Genomic DNA, 16,183 nt, shown 5'->3' with positions numbered 1-16,183 from the left:
TGTGTGGAGCCTGCAGCAGTGCTGGCTTTGCCGAAGACTGCATTAAGGGGGCGCTGATGAGCACACTTCGGGGTGTAAAATGACAGATGGGACACCCTACGGACTCGTTGACTAAGCGAGTTCGCGCAATTTTGAGACCGAAAGTCCACATAAAGTGGGCCATTTGGGACAGGACCATAAGCTATATTTCATGGATGTTGTGCAGGTGAATCACTACAGACACAAGCTGATGCAGTAATGTTTCCTGCTTTACCCTATTTTGAGCCAGAAAAAAACCCTGTAATCTAAAGAAACCTTTTTTAAGTACTAGTTATTTTTATATTATCATAACTAGAGTCTTAAAGATTATTCGCCCTGCAACGTTTGGTTTCAGTCCTCAAACGAACCTGTCTATGATTTGTGTCTTTCATATAATTTAAAGCTAAATTCTGAGGGAAAGTACAAGATCCAATACTGTCAGAATAAAAATAGCCCAAAAAATTTTCCCGGGCTGTTAACAAAGTGGTACCATTTAAAAAGTACCTATATATACATATCTATACCTAAATGGAACATATTAGGTAGGGGTACTGCCCCAGCTTGGGACCATTTTTGCAAAAGTGTAAAATGAGATTGCAGGTCACTTGATGAAATATCAGACTTTAACTTTTCTCATCTACCACTGATACAGCTGCTATATCACAACTTTTAATTTTCTGTAACACTTCATACAGCCTCATCATAATCATCATTATAAAAGAATGATCCCAAATGGACCGGAATATGAGCCCCACGGGAGCATGGAAAAAAATGGCACCTCTCCTTCAAAACACTGCCAAAAGTCCTATGAAAGATTGACGCCTTCCTAAATTATTGAAAATGCCTAAACAGCCCTCATGAGCAACAGAAATGGCTATTAACCTTGGCGAAACGATATTTAAATCCGGTTACGGCAAACTTGCTCTACTGTATCCCTGGCGGCCAGGAAATGTAAATGTGTTCTTGCTGTGGACAGATGGGAGAGACGCATGCTGTTTGAAGTTCCTGCACCAGAGTCGTCGCACCCTCCCACCCTCGCTTAAAATATTCAGCACGCAGCCTCATCCCACAGACTCTCCTGCTTCTGTTTCAAAACTCCAGTATAGTGCTTCTCAAGCTGCTGCAGTAAAGTTAGGCCAAGCTTTGACGTCTTTAGTCTTTGCGTACATATTTTTTATAGTCCCTGGGAACGCAGCCGTAAACATTTTTTTTTACTTTTGGAGATGCAGTTGTGGTGAGGAAAAACAGCTTTGGGATTATCTATACCTCCAGACAGGAATTTCTGAGCCAAGCTTTTGCGTTATCAGACATCACCCATCTCAAATCTGTCTCCTTTTTCGTTATTGTCATTGACCAGCCATCTTTCATTTTCAAAGTTTCACAATCGATGGAGCTGAATTCATTCTGAATTTGCAATATCGTTTTGCCTGTCTTGGTCCCGAGCGGCACTACAGCCGATTGGCTAATCGTTGCTGCTCATCTCTGTAGTAAAAGTAAAAAAACAGACGTAGTAAAACCTCAGGCATTGCGGTAGGAGAAACCCGAGTGTAAAGTTCAGCACGCTTTGTGACGAAACCATCAATGCATGCGGTCACTAATTGAATATAAAGTTCATTGATCATTGTCAGCAACTGGCAGACAGCCAGACTCCTAAAGAGATGAAGAAATATGGATTTGATCCAAACGTCAGAAGTATAAACCGAAAGAAAAATGCTGCTCTAATCTACATCTCATTAACGTCTGAACCACATCGGTGGTTTCAAGACTTGCTTTTGAAATTACCCGTGACCTTCACACATATAATCTGTGGGTCCTTTTCTATCATCTTTTGGAATGACTTTATAATATCCATGCTTTAAACATCTCACAGCATAAAGATGTCACTTCTTCTGATACCAAACAAGCCTTAAAAAAAAAACATTTCAGTAAAGATAAAATAAGTGCACTTGACTCTATGTACCATGATCTCATTAAAGCAGAGCCTTTGCTCAGATGGATGAGGCTTGTACCATGTTGCAGCGGGTTGCATCTCATTATACAACAGAAATGAAAATATATGCCAGCTAAGCACTCTGTATGCACTACTACTTCACATCTTATAGCAGTGTGGACTGCACTGAGTAATGAAGTGATGCCCTATTTACTGAACTGATGTTGATCCAATGTCATTTTCTTCTTTAGAAACTCACTAAAAAACTTCAAAAACTCCAGCTAAGGGACAAAACTAATAATGATAAGGTCAGCATGTAAGTTACTGATTTAATGAATGTAATGAATTTAGTAATTTAACATTTTAGTTGAAATAACATAAACTTGTATAAAGTAACTGTCAAACTTTTGTCTATCATTGTATGTGATGTATTTTGGGAACAGAATCGATAAACTGATTGTCATTGAGTCACAAAATGAGGCAAGTCACTGTGTTAGATGTGAAATCACTGCAGAATGTCAAATGTGTCCTAGGTACAAAGATTGACGATGGTATGGAGATTTATGAGACAGCTTACCTTTTTGATAACTTTTTTTTAAAAGGTGGAGTATTTAAGACTCAAGGAAAAAACTGAGAAATCTATTACAGTGAAAAAGATTTATTGTGAAGCCTGTAGTGTGTGCACAGAATTTTACCATTACATTCTGCTCAGTTATTTTGCCTGTGCGCGTCTGATAATTTGGTTTGCACATTGTATATTTTTACATCTGAAAAATTGTGCTAGTTTGGAATTTTAGATTCTCCAGCGTAATCAGTCAGATTAAAAACAGCTCACTTCTATTCAATGACCTACAATACTTGAAACTTTCTGTCCAATTTTCAAACTGCTCATATGATGACTAAATTTCTATTGAATTTAATTCCACTGATTTTTTTTATTGTTCTTCATTACGAAAGTTGGGCACATACAGAAATACTACCCTTGCAAAATAACTTAACAACCATGCAGTCACATCCCCATACGGCTAAAAAAATACTTTTAAATATATTTCAAAATACACAAAAATGGCCCAAAAATATACTTGCTGAAATATATTTTGGAATATGTTTATTGTTTACAATTTTTTAAAATGTTTTACCAATATATTTTTTGTAATTTTTTGTATATTTTGAAATATATTTTGAAAAATAATACATTTTAAATTATATTATTTTTTAAACCAAAGAAATATGTTCACGTCGCATTGGAAAAAACTTTTAAAAATAACAGGTTTGAATAGGTTTAAATTAAATATATTTTTAACTTCAACAATATATTTATAAAATTATCTTGTATTTAGCATTATATATATATATATATATATATATATATATATATATATATATATATATATATATATATATATATATATATATATATATATTCAAAATATATTTCTTGCCATGTGGATTGTAAAATTAGAAATTACTTGCGTGCCCTTGAAATACATTTTGAAATATATCTTGATATATGAAAGTTAAAAGTAAATATACTTTCAAATTCAAAAATATATTTAATTAGGCTTTACTTTCTACAAAATGTATTTAGCATAATATTTCAAACATATTTTTGTCCATAGACTGGGTCACAGTCTGCCAAGCACCCTTGGGGGGACAAAAAAGGGGACTAAAACAATTTGTGATCAATTAAATCTCATATAAAAATGGTTTAGACTTTGGCTCTGTGCCGTCTTATAGTCTGTGTTGTTTATCTAGCGCCTTTATTAGGGGTGGCACGGTCCATGAAAAAAATCCGAACCGTTCGGTTCGCTTGTCTCGGTTCGGAGCGCGTGTGTGCCGCACGGTTCAACGGTTCATGGCATGCGCAATGTAGTCGCATGCCCTGTATGCGACCTCAGATAGCGTGTTTCCCTTTCGCGCGAAAGAAGAGGTGACTGGTTTGGAGTATTAATATTGCAGGTTATGTTACGTGTAGAAATGGCATGTGGGAGAGAAAAGGAAGTCTGCCCGCAGTTGGAGGATGCGCCAGCGCCGTATAGGTTTGGTGTGGAAACATATTTTTATTTCATGTTACCTATGATGACAGCGGAAATAAAACAATAGATTGAACTGCAGTCTGGGTTGAATGTGCTCGAACAGCCACAGGAGACCGCCTTCTCTCCGACCATTTATCTAATCTGAGGTACTAAACTCTGTTTTACGTCTTTTCGTATTCAGCGCTATTTTTAGCCTTTCATTGATAAAATTAAAGCGGCTGATTTCCGCGTAGTTTCATTTTGCTAGCGTGTGAAAGTTGCGCGATTTCAGAAATTGCCCCTCAAAGTAATCAGGACAGAAGTGGTCAAAAGTGGACAAAAGAGACGGATTTAAATATTAAAGGTGTAAACGTTGTGTTTCTCTCTCGTCCACATATACTCTCAGTATTAAAGCAGCCTCTCAGTGATAAATCTAAGAGCTACACTGAAGTTGGCATTTTAATAAATGCAAGTTATCTTTGTGTGCTAAAAATGCACATAAAGTTCATGTAGATGGCAATACACATTCTCTTTTTTGCCAAATAAATGAAAAGCATTTTGAAATCATCAATGTCTTCCCTCTTGCTGTATCAAAATCTCACCTGGCTTTCCTCAGAGATGGTCCCAATAATGTGCTTAAAGTCAAATTCAGTTTGTGCATGATGACATGATAACTTTTTTTTAAAACTGTATCCTAAATTATGGATAATTAATACACTAATAAGATAATACATTTCTGGAGTGTTAAAAATGTAAAGAAAAAAATAACAACAAGAACCGTACTGAACCGAGAACCGTGACCATAGAACCGTGATACGAACCGAACCGAGGGTTTTGTGAACCGTGCCACCCCTAGCCTTTATCAAGAAAATTTCTATACGGCAGTCACGACACACTACTGCGCTCTTGAGATCATGTTTACATTTTACATTTACGCATTTGGCAGACGCTATAATCCAAAGCGACTTACAGTGCATTTTTACCAATGTTTTAATTTCCTTGGTTCAAACCCATTACTGTTTGTGCTAATGCACAGTTCTAACATTGAGCTACAGAGTGGATGACCATCCAAATAATATTAAACTCATTTCAGTAATCCCTTCCTATTGGACACATTTGCTTGCACGGTAATGACTCAAGAGAGACTGTAAAAAATGCTTTTCTACAATGGCATCAGTAACCTAAAAATTCACAATGATGCACACACTATGCCTCGAAGTATTAGCATCCAAGTCCAAGGCAACTCATATTGGCAGCAAAGCATTACAGTGCCCTCAGAAAATGTCTAACTGTATCTTTAAGGATCTTCTGACATGTTTCATTACAAAATACACAGGGAACTGAGGATGTCATCAAAAGAAAGCAGACTCAAAAACAGCAGCAAATTCAGATTCAGCACAATGTCAACACTGATGAAAAAAACCTTGCATTAAACATAACAATTTGTATCTTTCTTTAGCTTTTATTTTCAGCCTAAGGACAATATTCAACCTTTGACAGTATGCTATTGGCCAGCTCAGCAAAAAGTGTTTCAACATTGTTGGGTCAAAGGTTGAAGGATGGACGTGATATTGCCTATTGCTCCCTAACATACTGAACAAAGTACACAACTGAAGGTGAAAGCTTAAGAAAAAAAGTGCACAAAAGCAAGAAAAAGACTAACAAATTATTTCAATAAGTTATCTTTCTGATTAAGAACTTAGAAAATAATCATCCTTAGAACCTGAATCATTAAAATATACTTAGCAAAAAAAATCTAATCTAACATATCCACCCTGAATTGCAGTTAAAGTGCACATCAATTTACAAATACATTTATATGCTGAGTGGTTTAAGCCTGAAGTACATGTGACATATTGGGCAATAAACGAATGACTTCCTCTCTCTCTCTAGCAATTACCTAAAGCAGAATAATATTTTATGCACAATCAAATCCCGCTAAACTATCTACTTTCATCACTATCCATCATTAGGCAATCAAACTATGTGCATTATATTAAATAATGAATCTGACAGCTCCATGCAGATAAAACTATTGTCAGATATCGCACGTGTCACGAAATATAAATGTACTCTTGCGTTATGAATAAACATGAAGATGAATCGCCGCGCTGTTACCTTGTTTCTGTTTATAAACAGATGTTTAGTACTTGCTCCTCGGAGTCCTCTTACTGCAGCCTGACATGCCATGGATGCCGCCATGTTGAACCGGAAGAGAGTGCTGAAGCGCTGACACGTGTACGTGGAGTGACGCTATGCTGTGAGTGTGTGTGACAGGTCTGGAAAAACTCGTGTGTCAGGATTACACCAGGATTTAAGTGTGAGACTTTATCTGCCTTAAAGACAATCGTTTATTTACCTGTATTTACGTATGTTAAGGTAATATAAAAAAACTGATAACACTTCACAATAAGGTTAAAGCCTATTAGTAAACATTAACTAACATGAACCGTATAGTGTTTCAGCATGTAGCCTATTCATTCTTGTTAATGATAGTTAATGTCAATAGAGCTACAGTATTCATGTTAGTTCATGGTGCATTAACTTAAAGGTTATAGCTTGATTTTATAAATGTATTATTAAATGCCTGAATTAACATGAACTAGGATTAATAAATGCTGCAAATGTATTTTTTCATTACTAACTAATGCATAAACTAATTTGTTAACAAATACATTATTATTGTAAAGTTTTACCTTTTAAAAAAAATATATATTACACATGTAAATAGTGTATAAAGTCTATGTGAAGTGTTCTGTGTAAAGTGCATATCTGCCTTGAGGACAATATTTGTTTACACGCATACATTTATTTTTATATTGTATATAAATTCTGTGTTTTTTATGTAATTGTTTTTTTTTCAAATATGTTATTAAAATGTATTCACTATATGACTTGACGTGAATATCTACAGAGTACATACTGTACAGAGACAGAGTAAATATTAAAGGGATAGTTCACCCAAAAAGGAAAATTATGTCATCATTTACTTACCCTCATATTGTTACAAACCTATATAAATGTCTTTGTTATGATGACCACAAAGGAAGATATTTTGAGGAATGTTACTATCCCAACCGATCATGAGCTCCATTCACTTTCATAGTATTTTTTTCCTACTATGGAAGTCAATGGAGCTCATGATTGGTTTGGTTTTAAACATTCCACAAAATATCTTCCTTTGTAGTCATCAAGAACAAAAAAATTATACAGGTTTGTTTGTAACAACATGAGTGTGAGTAAATGATGACAGAATTTAAATTTTTTGGATAAACTATCCGTTTAAGCAAAAATAGCAAGAATATATAAAGTTAAGTGCATACATAATATTAGTCAATAAATACACTTATTTACATAAAAGATACAAATGATGAGTCGTTAATTTATTGTGAGATATAATCATTTATTAAAATAAAATAAAAAAGTATATCAGCCATAAAAAATATTTAAAAAAAACTTGATTTCAGTGTATTGTTTTGATAATCAATGTAGTGTTGTTATTACACTGAAAAAAATGATTAATTGAATTTAATCAATTTTTTAAGGTAAGTGGTTTGCAATCAATTTATTAATGCCACATTTAAACAAAAGTTTTATATTTTATTTTACTTTACTAATCTTTTTTGTTTAAATGTAGCTTAAATAAATTGATTGCAAACACCTACCTTAAAAAAATTGATTAATTTCAATGAATAATTTTTTTTTTCAGTGTAGGGTCAATGACGTGACGTTAATTATTTTGTGTCCATATGGTTCAATTAAATGTAAAAGGGTTACAATTTCAAAATAAATGTGCAGATTACTTGCATACATTCTCTTTTTTGATGACCAAGTCTAAAATGTATGGTTTTATTTCATTTTGAAAGAATATTTGGGGAATAATTGCAAAAATGTCAATGTGGTTTGACCGGTCTGTGTCAATTGGTTTTAAAATGAAAATTAAATATATTCATAAAAAATTTGGAATTAATATAATAATGTAGTTTAGTGCAATATTATTTTTTACATACATTTTTACATCATTTGTCAAAGATTATATAGATAACAGAGCTGTTTTCAGCATATGTCAGGACAAATATTACAAAAACGCATACAAATTTACATAGTAATAACTAAAAAAAGGTATTTTTGTGTGATATCTTTGCTGATTATGCTTACATGCCATTAAGGTGGATAACATATTTAATATTTCTCATTCTTTGGCGCAATTGGCGGTTACACCATTTTACATTTTTAGGTCCATTCAGTCTTAACTTTCATTAAAATGGTGCAAATGTAATAAAATCTACATAAATACAAGTTTTTTAAAAAGATTTTTGAATTTCCATCTTGCTAACCCGTTTTTGTCACTGACCCATTCATGTAAATAATAAAGAACACGTATAGACATACAACCGGCTTCTGTGAGGAATAAGCAGTCTATTTATTTCTTTATCTTTAGAATTTGCTCACTTGTTACTTGATAATGTATCTAGAGTTCATTTGCATACTATTAAAGGCGAAATGCTTTGATCATGTCTTCACTTATCAAATTATTTGTGTCCACACAGCTCATACAGAGGGATCTTATCTTTGATAAGTCCTTCAGTAGATTAACTAACCCCAGTCTATCTGGATCAGATCAAACATGATCAACACTAGAAGCAAAATTATTTCATCATGGCGTGATACACTGACTGTATCTGGAGTCCTTGATGTTAGTGGTGTTTTCCTTAAGTTCAGATGAGGTTTCATTCACACACATTCACCTATTTTTTCTATTTTTTCTCACTCTCTCCAACGCACCCATTACTCTCCCATGAAAGGGCAGAAAGGGCAAAATGATCATAAAAATCTGTGATTATGACAGAGAGACATTTGCTTCAAACTAATCTGTCAGCAGAAAACCAATTCAGAGAAGATGATGAACCACTCACTCCCGGAGAACGTAGGAGCATCTCTATCTCCCGTTCTTTTTTCATGTTATGTTCATATAAACAAACCTCTGCCCCCTCTATTAACCTTTTTCAAAGACTGTGATGACTTATTTTCACAATAATTAACTTCCTAATATATATATATATAATCACTGTGCTCTACTGTTGCAAAAAATCCATAAAAAGTATTTTCATGTGTTTAATAATAAAAATTCCAAGGGGGGAAAGGTGTGCGGAATTGCTTTGCTGCATTATATTACCCTTAAATAACAAAAATATGTTAACACTTGCAATTGGGTCTCCAACAAAGCTGCTGAGGAAGTCATTGTAATTTTGACATCTTTCTCTCTTCTGACAGCTAAAATTCATCACTCTCTATTTTATTTCTTTTTTTGGAATGCTGTGGGAATGTAAAAGTGATTTTTTTTATCCATTTTGGAGCAAAGGGGAACGCAAAAACGTACATATACTGTATTTTAATAAATATATTTTATGCAAATGGTTTCTACAATTCAAGTCAAAACATGAGGCTCGACACAATGGCACAGAAACAAAATTAGCCTTTTTTGTTTGCTTTTTATCTTGGTTTCTAATTAGATTTCTCTCCTAGACTTCCCAGTTTCTAGCAAATTTCAGTGGGAACAGATCCATATTTCTATGTGTGGTGTATTATTTACCTTTCACCCATTTTAAATCTATTGTACATAAAGCTGTAAACCTGCAGATATGCACAATATTCCAAGCTGTCTATTTGTGAGAGGATGTTTGTTTATAAGAGCTGTAATATGGTAATTATGTTGACCTGAACTTAGACATTTAATAAAGGGGGAATTTTTCTCAGCTAACCGAACAAAGCGTTTCACTTTTCATACTATGCAGGATTTATTCAAAATGTATGCTTTAGTCATATTTTATCCAAGTGTTTTCTATTTCAATTTAAAAAGTGTCTCAGTGTTGGTATGTATGTTTCATCTCAATACAAAAACATATTTTTCAGCACAGTGGTCAGAGCTTATGAATGTCATTCATTGTTTCAGGCTATTGTTCCCTATCCTTTGACATGCTAAAGTAAAAAGTTCACCCAAAAAATAATTTTTTGTTTTTATTTTCTTACCTCACTTTTATAATGAAAGCTCCAAGAAAAACAAACAAATGCATAAATGTATTAATTTATTTAGTCAATGTAGATTTTGACAGCTCAGTTTTTTTCTCCCCTTTCATTACACAGTAAACATGGTCTGGATTTTCTTTAAAAAATGACCTTCAGTGTTATTATGGAATATAGTAGGTAATCCATGATACAGTCTTTATCTTGTATTTAATTCTTTTTTAAACAGTATTGCAACACATTCATCCAAATCTATTTCACTTTATACTTCAGTTTTGAGAGCTGTCCAAGAATTGTACTTTCAGTAGGGTATGTGTTTCATGTCCAACTCCCCTTGAGATGTGCAAACGCAGATGTTGTACCACAGTGAATGATGTCACACCTCTTTTGCTTTCAACACTGTGAACCTATAGCTAGCAAGTGATGCAAAGGCTTGTAAATAATTTCATAAGTAATGCATTTCTGCTTTCATTTGGTGTCATTTTACCCTCTACTGGGCCTAAGAGAATCAAATACCCAATGCCATGTATGCCTGAGGCAATGGTGTTTGGTAATTCCGTGGTCCTATCCCTGCTAACCATATACCATGCCCACAATCAGTGACATCATGCCCAAACTTATATCATGAAAATATATCTCTGATACATAGGGACAGTGAGGTTATTTAGAGTCATGCATTGGGCTGACACTTTTATACAAAACTACTTACAGTCCATTACAAGCTTTACATTTTATCGGTATGTGTGTACCCTGTGTAAACCCATGGCTTTTTGCACTGCTATTGCCATGTTCTACCAATTGAGCTGTCAGAATACTCATGAATGGCCATTTAGCTTTCTCTTTTCTTCACCTATTGGCTATTTTGAGCTAAACTACTTTTTATTCATCTTTCTAGATTTGTGTAATTTCAAAGGTGTACATTTAGTGGGCTCAAGCAAATAGCTAGGATAAATAATAATCAATATTTTTTTTAAAGTTTATTATGGTTGGCCGCAGAAAAAATAAATAAAAAATGTTAAACAAAAGCTCTGCTATTACATGGGTGATTCTCACGAAATTAGACTTATAAGGTGTCATGAAACGTAAGTAAGATTATCAAAATAAGAAGCATACAGTTACAAACATCTCTTTATGTACTATTTTGCACATGATTTCAAATAACATCATACAAACCAATTTTGTTGTTTTTCCACATTTAAAGGGAAAATTTTCATTACCGCAATGTGTGCATGACTGGATTTGGGTTCTATTGGGGAAGTATTTATAATTAAAAAAATCTAAAAAATAAAAAGCTTCAGTGCATGTTATGCTTTAAACATTTACAGTAAAGAAACATGTGGTATTTGGTGATCATTGGTAAATGTAGAGACAATAAGTAATATAAATGTGTCCAAGACCAATTTTCTCATCCTCCGCAACAATTGTTTTGTTTAAGCCCTCAAGAAACTAAAATTAAAAAAAAAATGTTGGAAGGGACATAATTGACTGTGACACTCAAGATGGCTACCAGGTAAGCAGTTCTTATTTTTCTCTCCAGATAAAAGTTAACATTTTGTTTGTCATAGTACCTAGACAACTTTTAAGTTCTCATTACCGAAACATGAGTTTGTAAATGCATATATTTAATGTAATGTAAATATAATGTAATTTAATGTAATTTTTATGATAATGATAATCTAAAAAAATTAAATAATTCTATCGGAAATATTTTAAATCCTCTGAAAATAATGGTTATATTAAGTTTAGACCTTAATCTTATATGTGCAAAAAAAATTGGCTTCAAGGGCTTTTTAAAAAATCTGATGCTGGACAACTTCTAAGTCTGGATTTCGTGAGAATCACCCACATGCTTTTCAGCCTAAATTTCAATATTATATCACCTAATTAATATTCATGAGCTTTATGGGTTTAGAACGTGCCACAACATTATATATTTTCAGGTGTACAGGGTGCCATACGACATTTGTCTGACGATGTCTGTTTTCTCTTTTTTGTACAAACAGCACAGTTGGGTGCTACCATAAAAGTCGAGTGGGTTTCCAGTATGGACTACAGATCGCAAAGCATCCTAATGGAGTCTGGTGTATCTATTTCTTTCTCTGATCAATGTGTTTAACCCGTACACCCAGGTAGCTACAGATCCGCACTGCAGTTCCACTGAAACCAAGAAAATCTGGCCCCCTCATTGGACATCAGCGAAGCTCTGGCGGCGAGGAACTATCGGCCTCATTAGCTAAAGGGAAAAAGAGGAAAAGAGAGAGACGGCCAATTTCACTTTCCCTCACAGCTTGGTTCTCCAAACACCAAAGCCCTCAAGCACGCTAAGCCTCTTACCTCTACGTCTCTCTCTTTTTTCTCCCCTCAAACCGGTCCCGTCTGCTCAGATTCACCCTAACCCACTTTAAAAGCTATTCTCCTCCAGCTTAATGCAAATAAGGCCATTTCATTTTACTACGCTGGCAGTACGTCTCCCACTAAAAAGAATGAAAAACAGTGGCACACTCCATCTGTGCACAGGATGTGGTTCCTTTTAATGCCGGGGCGATTTTTCTTTTGGAGTATTACCACACTGAGCACCAAGGGCTGTTAGGATATTTCTGTGCCATTGCAAGTATATAAACCATAGTTATAATCTTCAAATTAGGTATTGGGTTCGCATGCAATCTTGGTACATGTTTGGTGTGGCATTAGATGGCCGTAAGTTTTTTATTCATAACACAATATGATTTAAAGAACTGAGAAAGGGTGCAGTAAACTGCTGATTCAGTAGAGGCTTATACACCTACTTCCCAAACTAGGGAAAAAATAAACTCCTTTTATATACTAGTGCTGCATTGAGGTTTAAGATTGCAAGCATGGATAACAATGTTTTCATACTTCTGTTTCACACTGACAGAGGATGTAGACAAAAAACTGATGTTAAATCCGTCAGCGATGCCACATGATCATTAATTGGCCTTTCTTGAGTCTCTTTCCAGTGCCGAATCTTTCATAAGAACACGCTAAATCACTCTCTTCGCTCCTTGAGCATTGATTTCAAACTCATATTCAGCCACTAGATGTGATTTAATATGGCAGCGAACACGCTTGCAGGAGCAGCGTGCATTTATATTCAGCGTTCAGCTAAGGATTCGACCGGCTGCATGGTCGTATTATAGCCTGCCAATCTATGTAAACAAATTCAAGGTTTTTCATGGCAGAGCTGCTAAAGACATAACCACAGCAGAATTCAGAAAGTGTGCAGAATGCTTTATAGCTTAAGGCGTTTATAGCATCTCTGTACGGCAGCTCATTCTGACCAAGAACCGCCTACCTGAAGCACACGCAGTTTGTTTTGGTTTTATGTGACATTTAGGGGCACGATGATCTAAAATAGATCATAGTGCACAATAAATTGGCGCGGATATAGTCATTCAACTTACTATGTGGCTCCAAGTGTATCTGGAGTTGTAACAGGGAATTCTGTGTGTCCGAAGTGATGATTATTTTATGGATATAAACTCTACTTTTTTTCTACCTAGGATTTTTGTCCACAGGGGTTTTCTTCTAGGGTTTTTTTAACCCCTTGAAATACGGCTGACTTTAGCTTAATTTAAAACTTACTTCTTTAACTTTCTCACTACAGTCTACGGTTTAACCGTGATCGTTGCATGATCTCTGAAAGCCAATGTAGACATTTGAAATCATCTAAACAAACACGCCCCTACCCCAATAGAATCTGGACCTTCTTTTGATAGACCCACCCCACACAAACGCAACCCAGGCAACGATGTTGGTTAGTAGACACACCCTTACTACTGATTGTTACAAGTGTTTTTTGGTACCCAGCCTGACTCCAAAGTGTTTTTCAAAAATGATGCACCCCGCCTTTAATGTAAAGCTGCTTTGGAACAATTGAAGCGCTATATAAATACAATTAAATTAAATTGAAAAGTAATTATTATGCATATCTAGTTTACTTTCTTCTAAGCATCTTCAAACCAAAATTTTGCATTTCTTACAAATGTTTGATGACATTACCTTGGTAAACATCAGCAAAAAGGTTTTTTGATCTACTGTATAGCTAAAATTTACATTTAAATCCAGATGCCCAGACCAGATTCATCAAGAAATATGCTCTGTATTAGGGATGCACTGATATGTCACACCCCGAGGCGGACCCAAATAGACTAAAGGGTCACACCCCTCTTAACTCTTCCACCTCGAGGAGTTTCCCAAGACCACCCCAATGACCAGACAGACGAGTATACTACTATTAAAACAACTTTATTAAATATTTAAAAAGGGAAAAGGGGGAAGGGAAAAAGGGAAACTTAAAACTAATGTGGCTCTTCTTTGCCTCCAGGGCCACTTGGGGAAAAGACTGGGGACCGGGGCTCTGGCCCAGCAATCCGTGGCGCGCTCCGCTTCTCCTGGAGGCAGAATCCAACACAGTCAGACCAGGGTAAGTACTCCTTTGCTACTCACAGTACTGGGGGATCCTCGTTCCCACACAGAGCTTCACTGATGCAGGTAGGTAGTTGCTATAATCACAGCACCGGTTTATCCCACAGGTTGTGTTACTCACAGTGCCGGGGGATCCTCGTTCCCACACAGAGCTTCACTGGTTCAGGTAGGTAGTTGCTGTAAGCACAGTACAGGTTTAGTTCACAGGTGGCGTTACTCACAATGCCGGGGGATCCTCGTTCCCACACAGAGCTCCACTAGTTCAGGTAGGTAGTTGCTATAAGCACAGCACAGGTTTATTTCACAGGTTGCATTACTCACAGTGCCGGGGGATCCTCGTTCCCACACAAAGCTTCACTGGTTTCAGGTAGGTAGTTGCTATAAGCACAGAACAGGTTTATTTCACAGGTTGCGTTACTCACAGTGCCGGGGGATCCTCGTTCCCACACAAAGCTTCACTGGTTTCAGGTAGGTAGTTGCTATAAGCACAGAACAGGTTTATTTCACAGGTTGCGTTACTCACAGTGCCGGGGGATCCTCGTTCCCACACAAAGCTTCACTGGTTTCAGGTAGGTAGTTACTATAAGCACAGAACAGGTTTATTTCACAGGTTGCATTACTCACAGTGCCGGGGGATCCTCGTTCCCACACAAAGCTTCACTGGTTTCAGGTAGGTAGTTGCTATAAGCACAGAACAGGTTTATTTCACAGGTGGCGTTACTCACAGTGCCGGGGGATCCTCGTTCCCACACAAAGCTTCACTGGTTTCAGGTAGATAGTTGCTACATACAGTGGATTTTGCTACAGTGTCAGTGTACCGTATTCCTTCGCCCTTCCAGTATGGCTGTCCGGGCGTCGTAGGGACTAGTGAGTCCGATGACCGGAGCCGAACGCTTCCCAAACTCCCCCTCCTTCTTCCACGACCGGGGTCACGAGCTGGGGCGAACTTTCGTCGAGGCTCCGTTCACCACAAGCTTCTGTTGACGAGGTCAGTACACACACCGTTACGACCCACAATCCGCACGGTACACACTTGATACTACTCACTGTGTTCTACCACTGTCTGTTCTGTGTACAAACGAAGCTCTCGTTGTCACACCCCGGGCACAGGGCTTGGTTTTCTCTCTCTCTGTAGGACTCAGGCCACAACGGATGTCGTCCTCTCGTGACTCGTCGGAGGCTCGGCAGTTTGAACGCTACAAGCACAGCATATACACAGCAAGTAAAGCGTAAACACCATCAATCAGTGAAACTCACCCACAGCACTCTTATACAATTTCACGTGAATTTTAGATCGTCCTTGCCACCTGACTACGACGACCTCGAGAGGATGGTTGGGTAACAACTGGATCACAATTGAGGGAGAGATATGTGATGTTCACAGGCCCGGCGTGTTGGTTATCACTCCCCTGGCTCACCTGCACTTCCTTTTTCCCACAGGGCCACTGACTTACTGGTAAACGGTGCGTCGTCCGTGCTTCCGGTCAACCCGCGGCTCACCCACGCTTTCCCTTCCAGTGGGGCCAGGGACCTCAAGAAACGCAAAAAAAGCACACACCAGGACAACTCTTCGTACAAGTTATGTACAGATAAGTACCACCACGGTTACTCACGCTTTGTTTCCAATAACCTCGGTTCACTGCGTTCTTGATGGCTCTGTGTCCACTCTTTCTCACTGAAACTCCACAATATTCCTTCGTCAGCTGATTGTCTCTTTCTCTCTTCCCCAGGAGAGCGATCCAACCAGCGT

The 16,183-nt window shown here is 36.7% G+C and overlaps 1 protein-coding gene across 1 annotated transcript in view; it reads right to left on the bottom strand.

The window, feature by feature from the left end:
* suclg2 (succinate-CoA ligase GDP-forming subunit beta) overlaps positions 1-6,215 on the bottom strand; it is a 118,860-nt gene extending 112,645 nt beyond the window's left edge. The window contains exon 1 of the mRNA XM_065241536.2: positions 6,082-6,215. Coding sequence (XP_065097608.1) covers positions 6,082-6,165 — 84 coding nt within the window. The 5' untranslated portion in view covers positions 6,166-6,215. The remainder of the gene's footprint in view (positions 1-6,081) is intronic.
* Positions 6,216-16,183: the final 9,968 nt, after the last annotated feature.

Source organism: Paramisgurnus dabryanus, chromosome 14 (assembly GCF_030506205.2).
Source record: "Paramisgurnus dabryanus chromosome 14, PD_genome_1.1, whole genome shotgun sequence".
NCBI classification, from domain to species: domain Eukaryota; kingdom Metazoa; phylum Chordata; class Actinopteri; order Cypriniformes; family Cobitidae; genus Paramisgurnus; species Paramisgurnus dabryanus.
The sequence above is the reverse complement of the archived record's forward strand: the minus strand, read 5'-3'. Positions and strand labels throughout refer to the sequence as shown.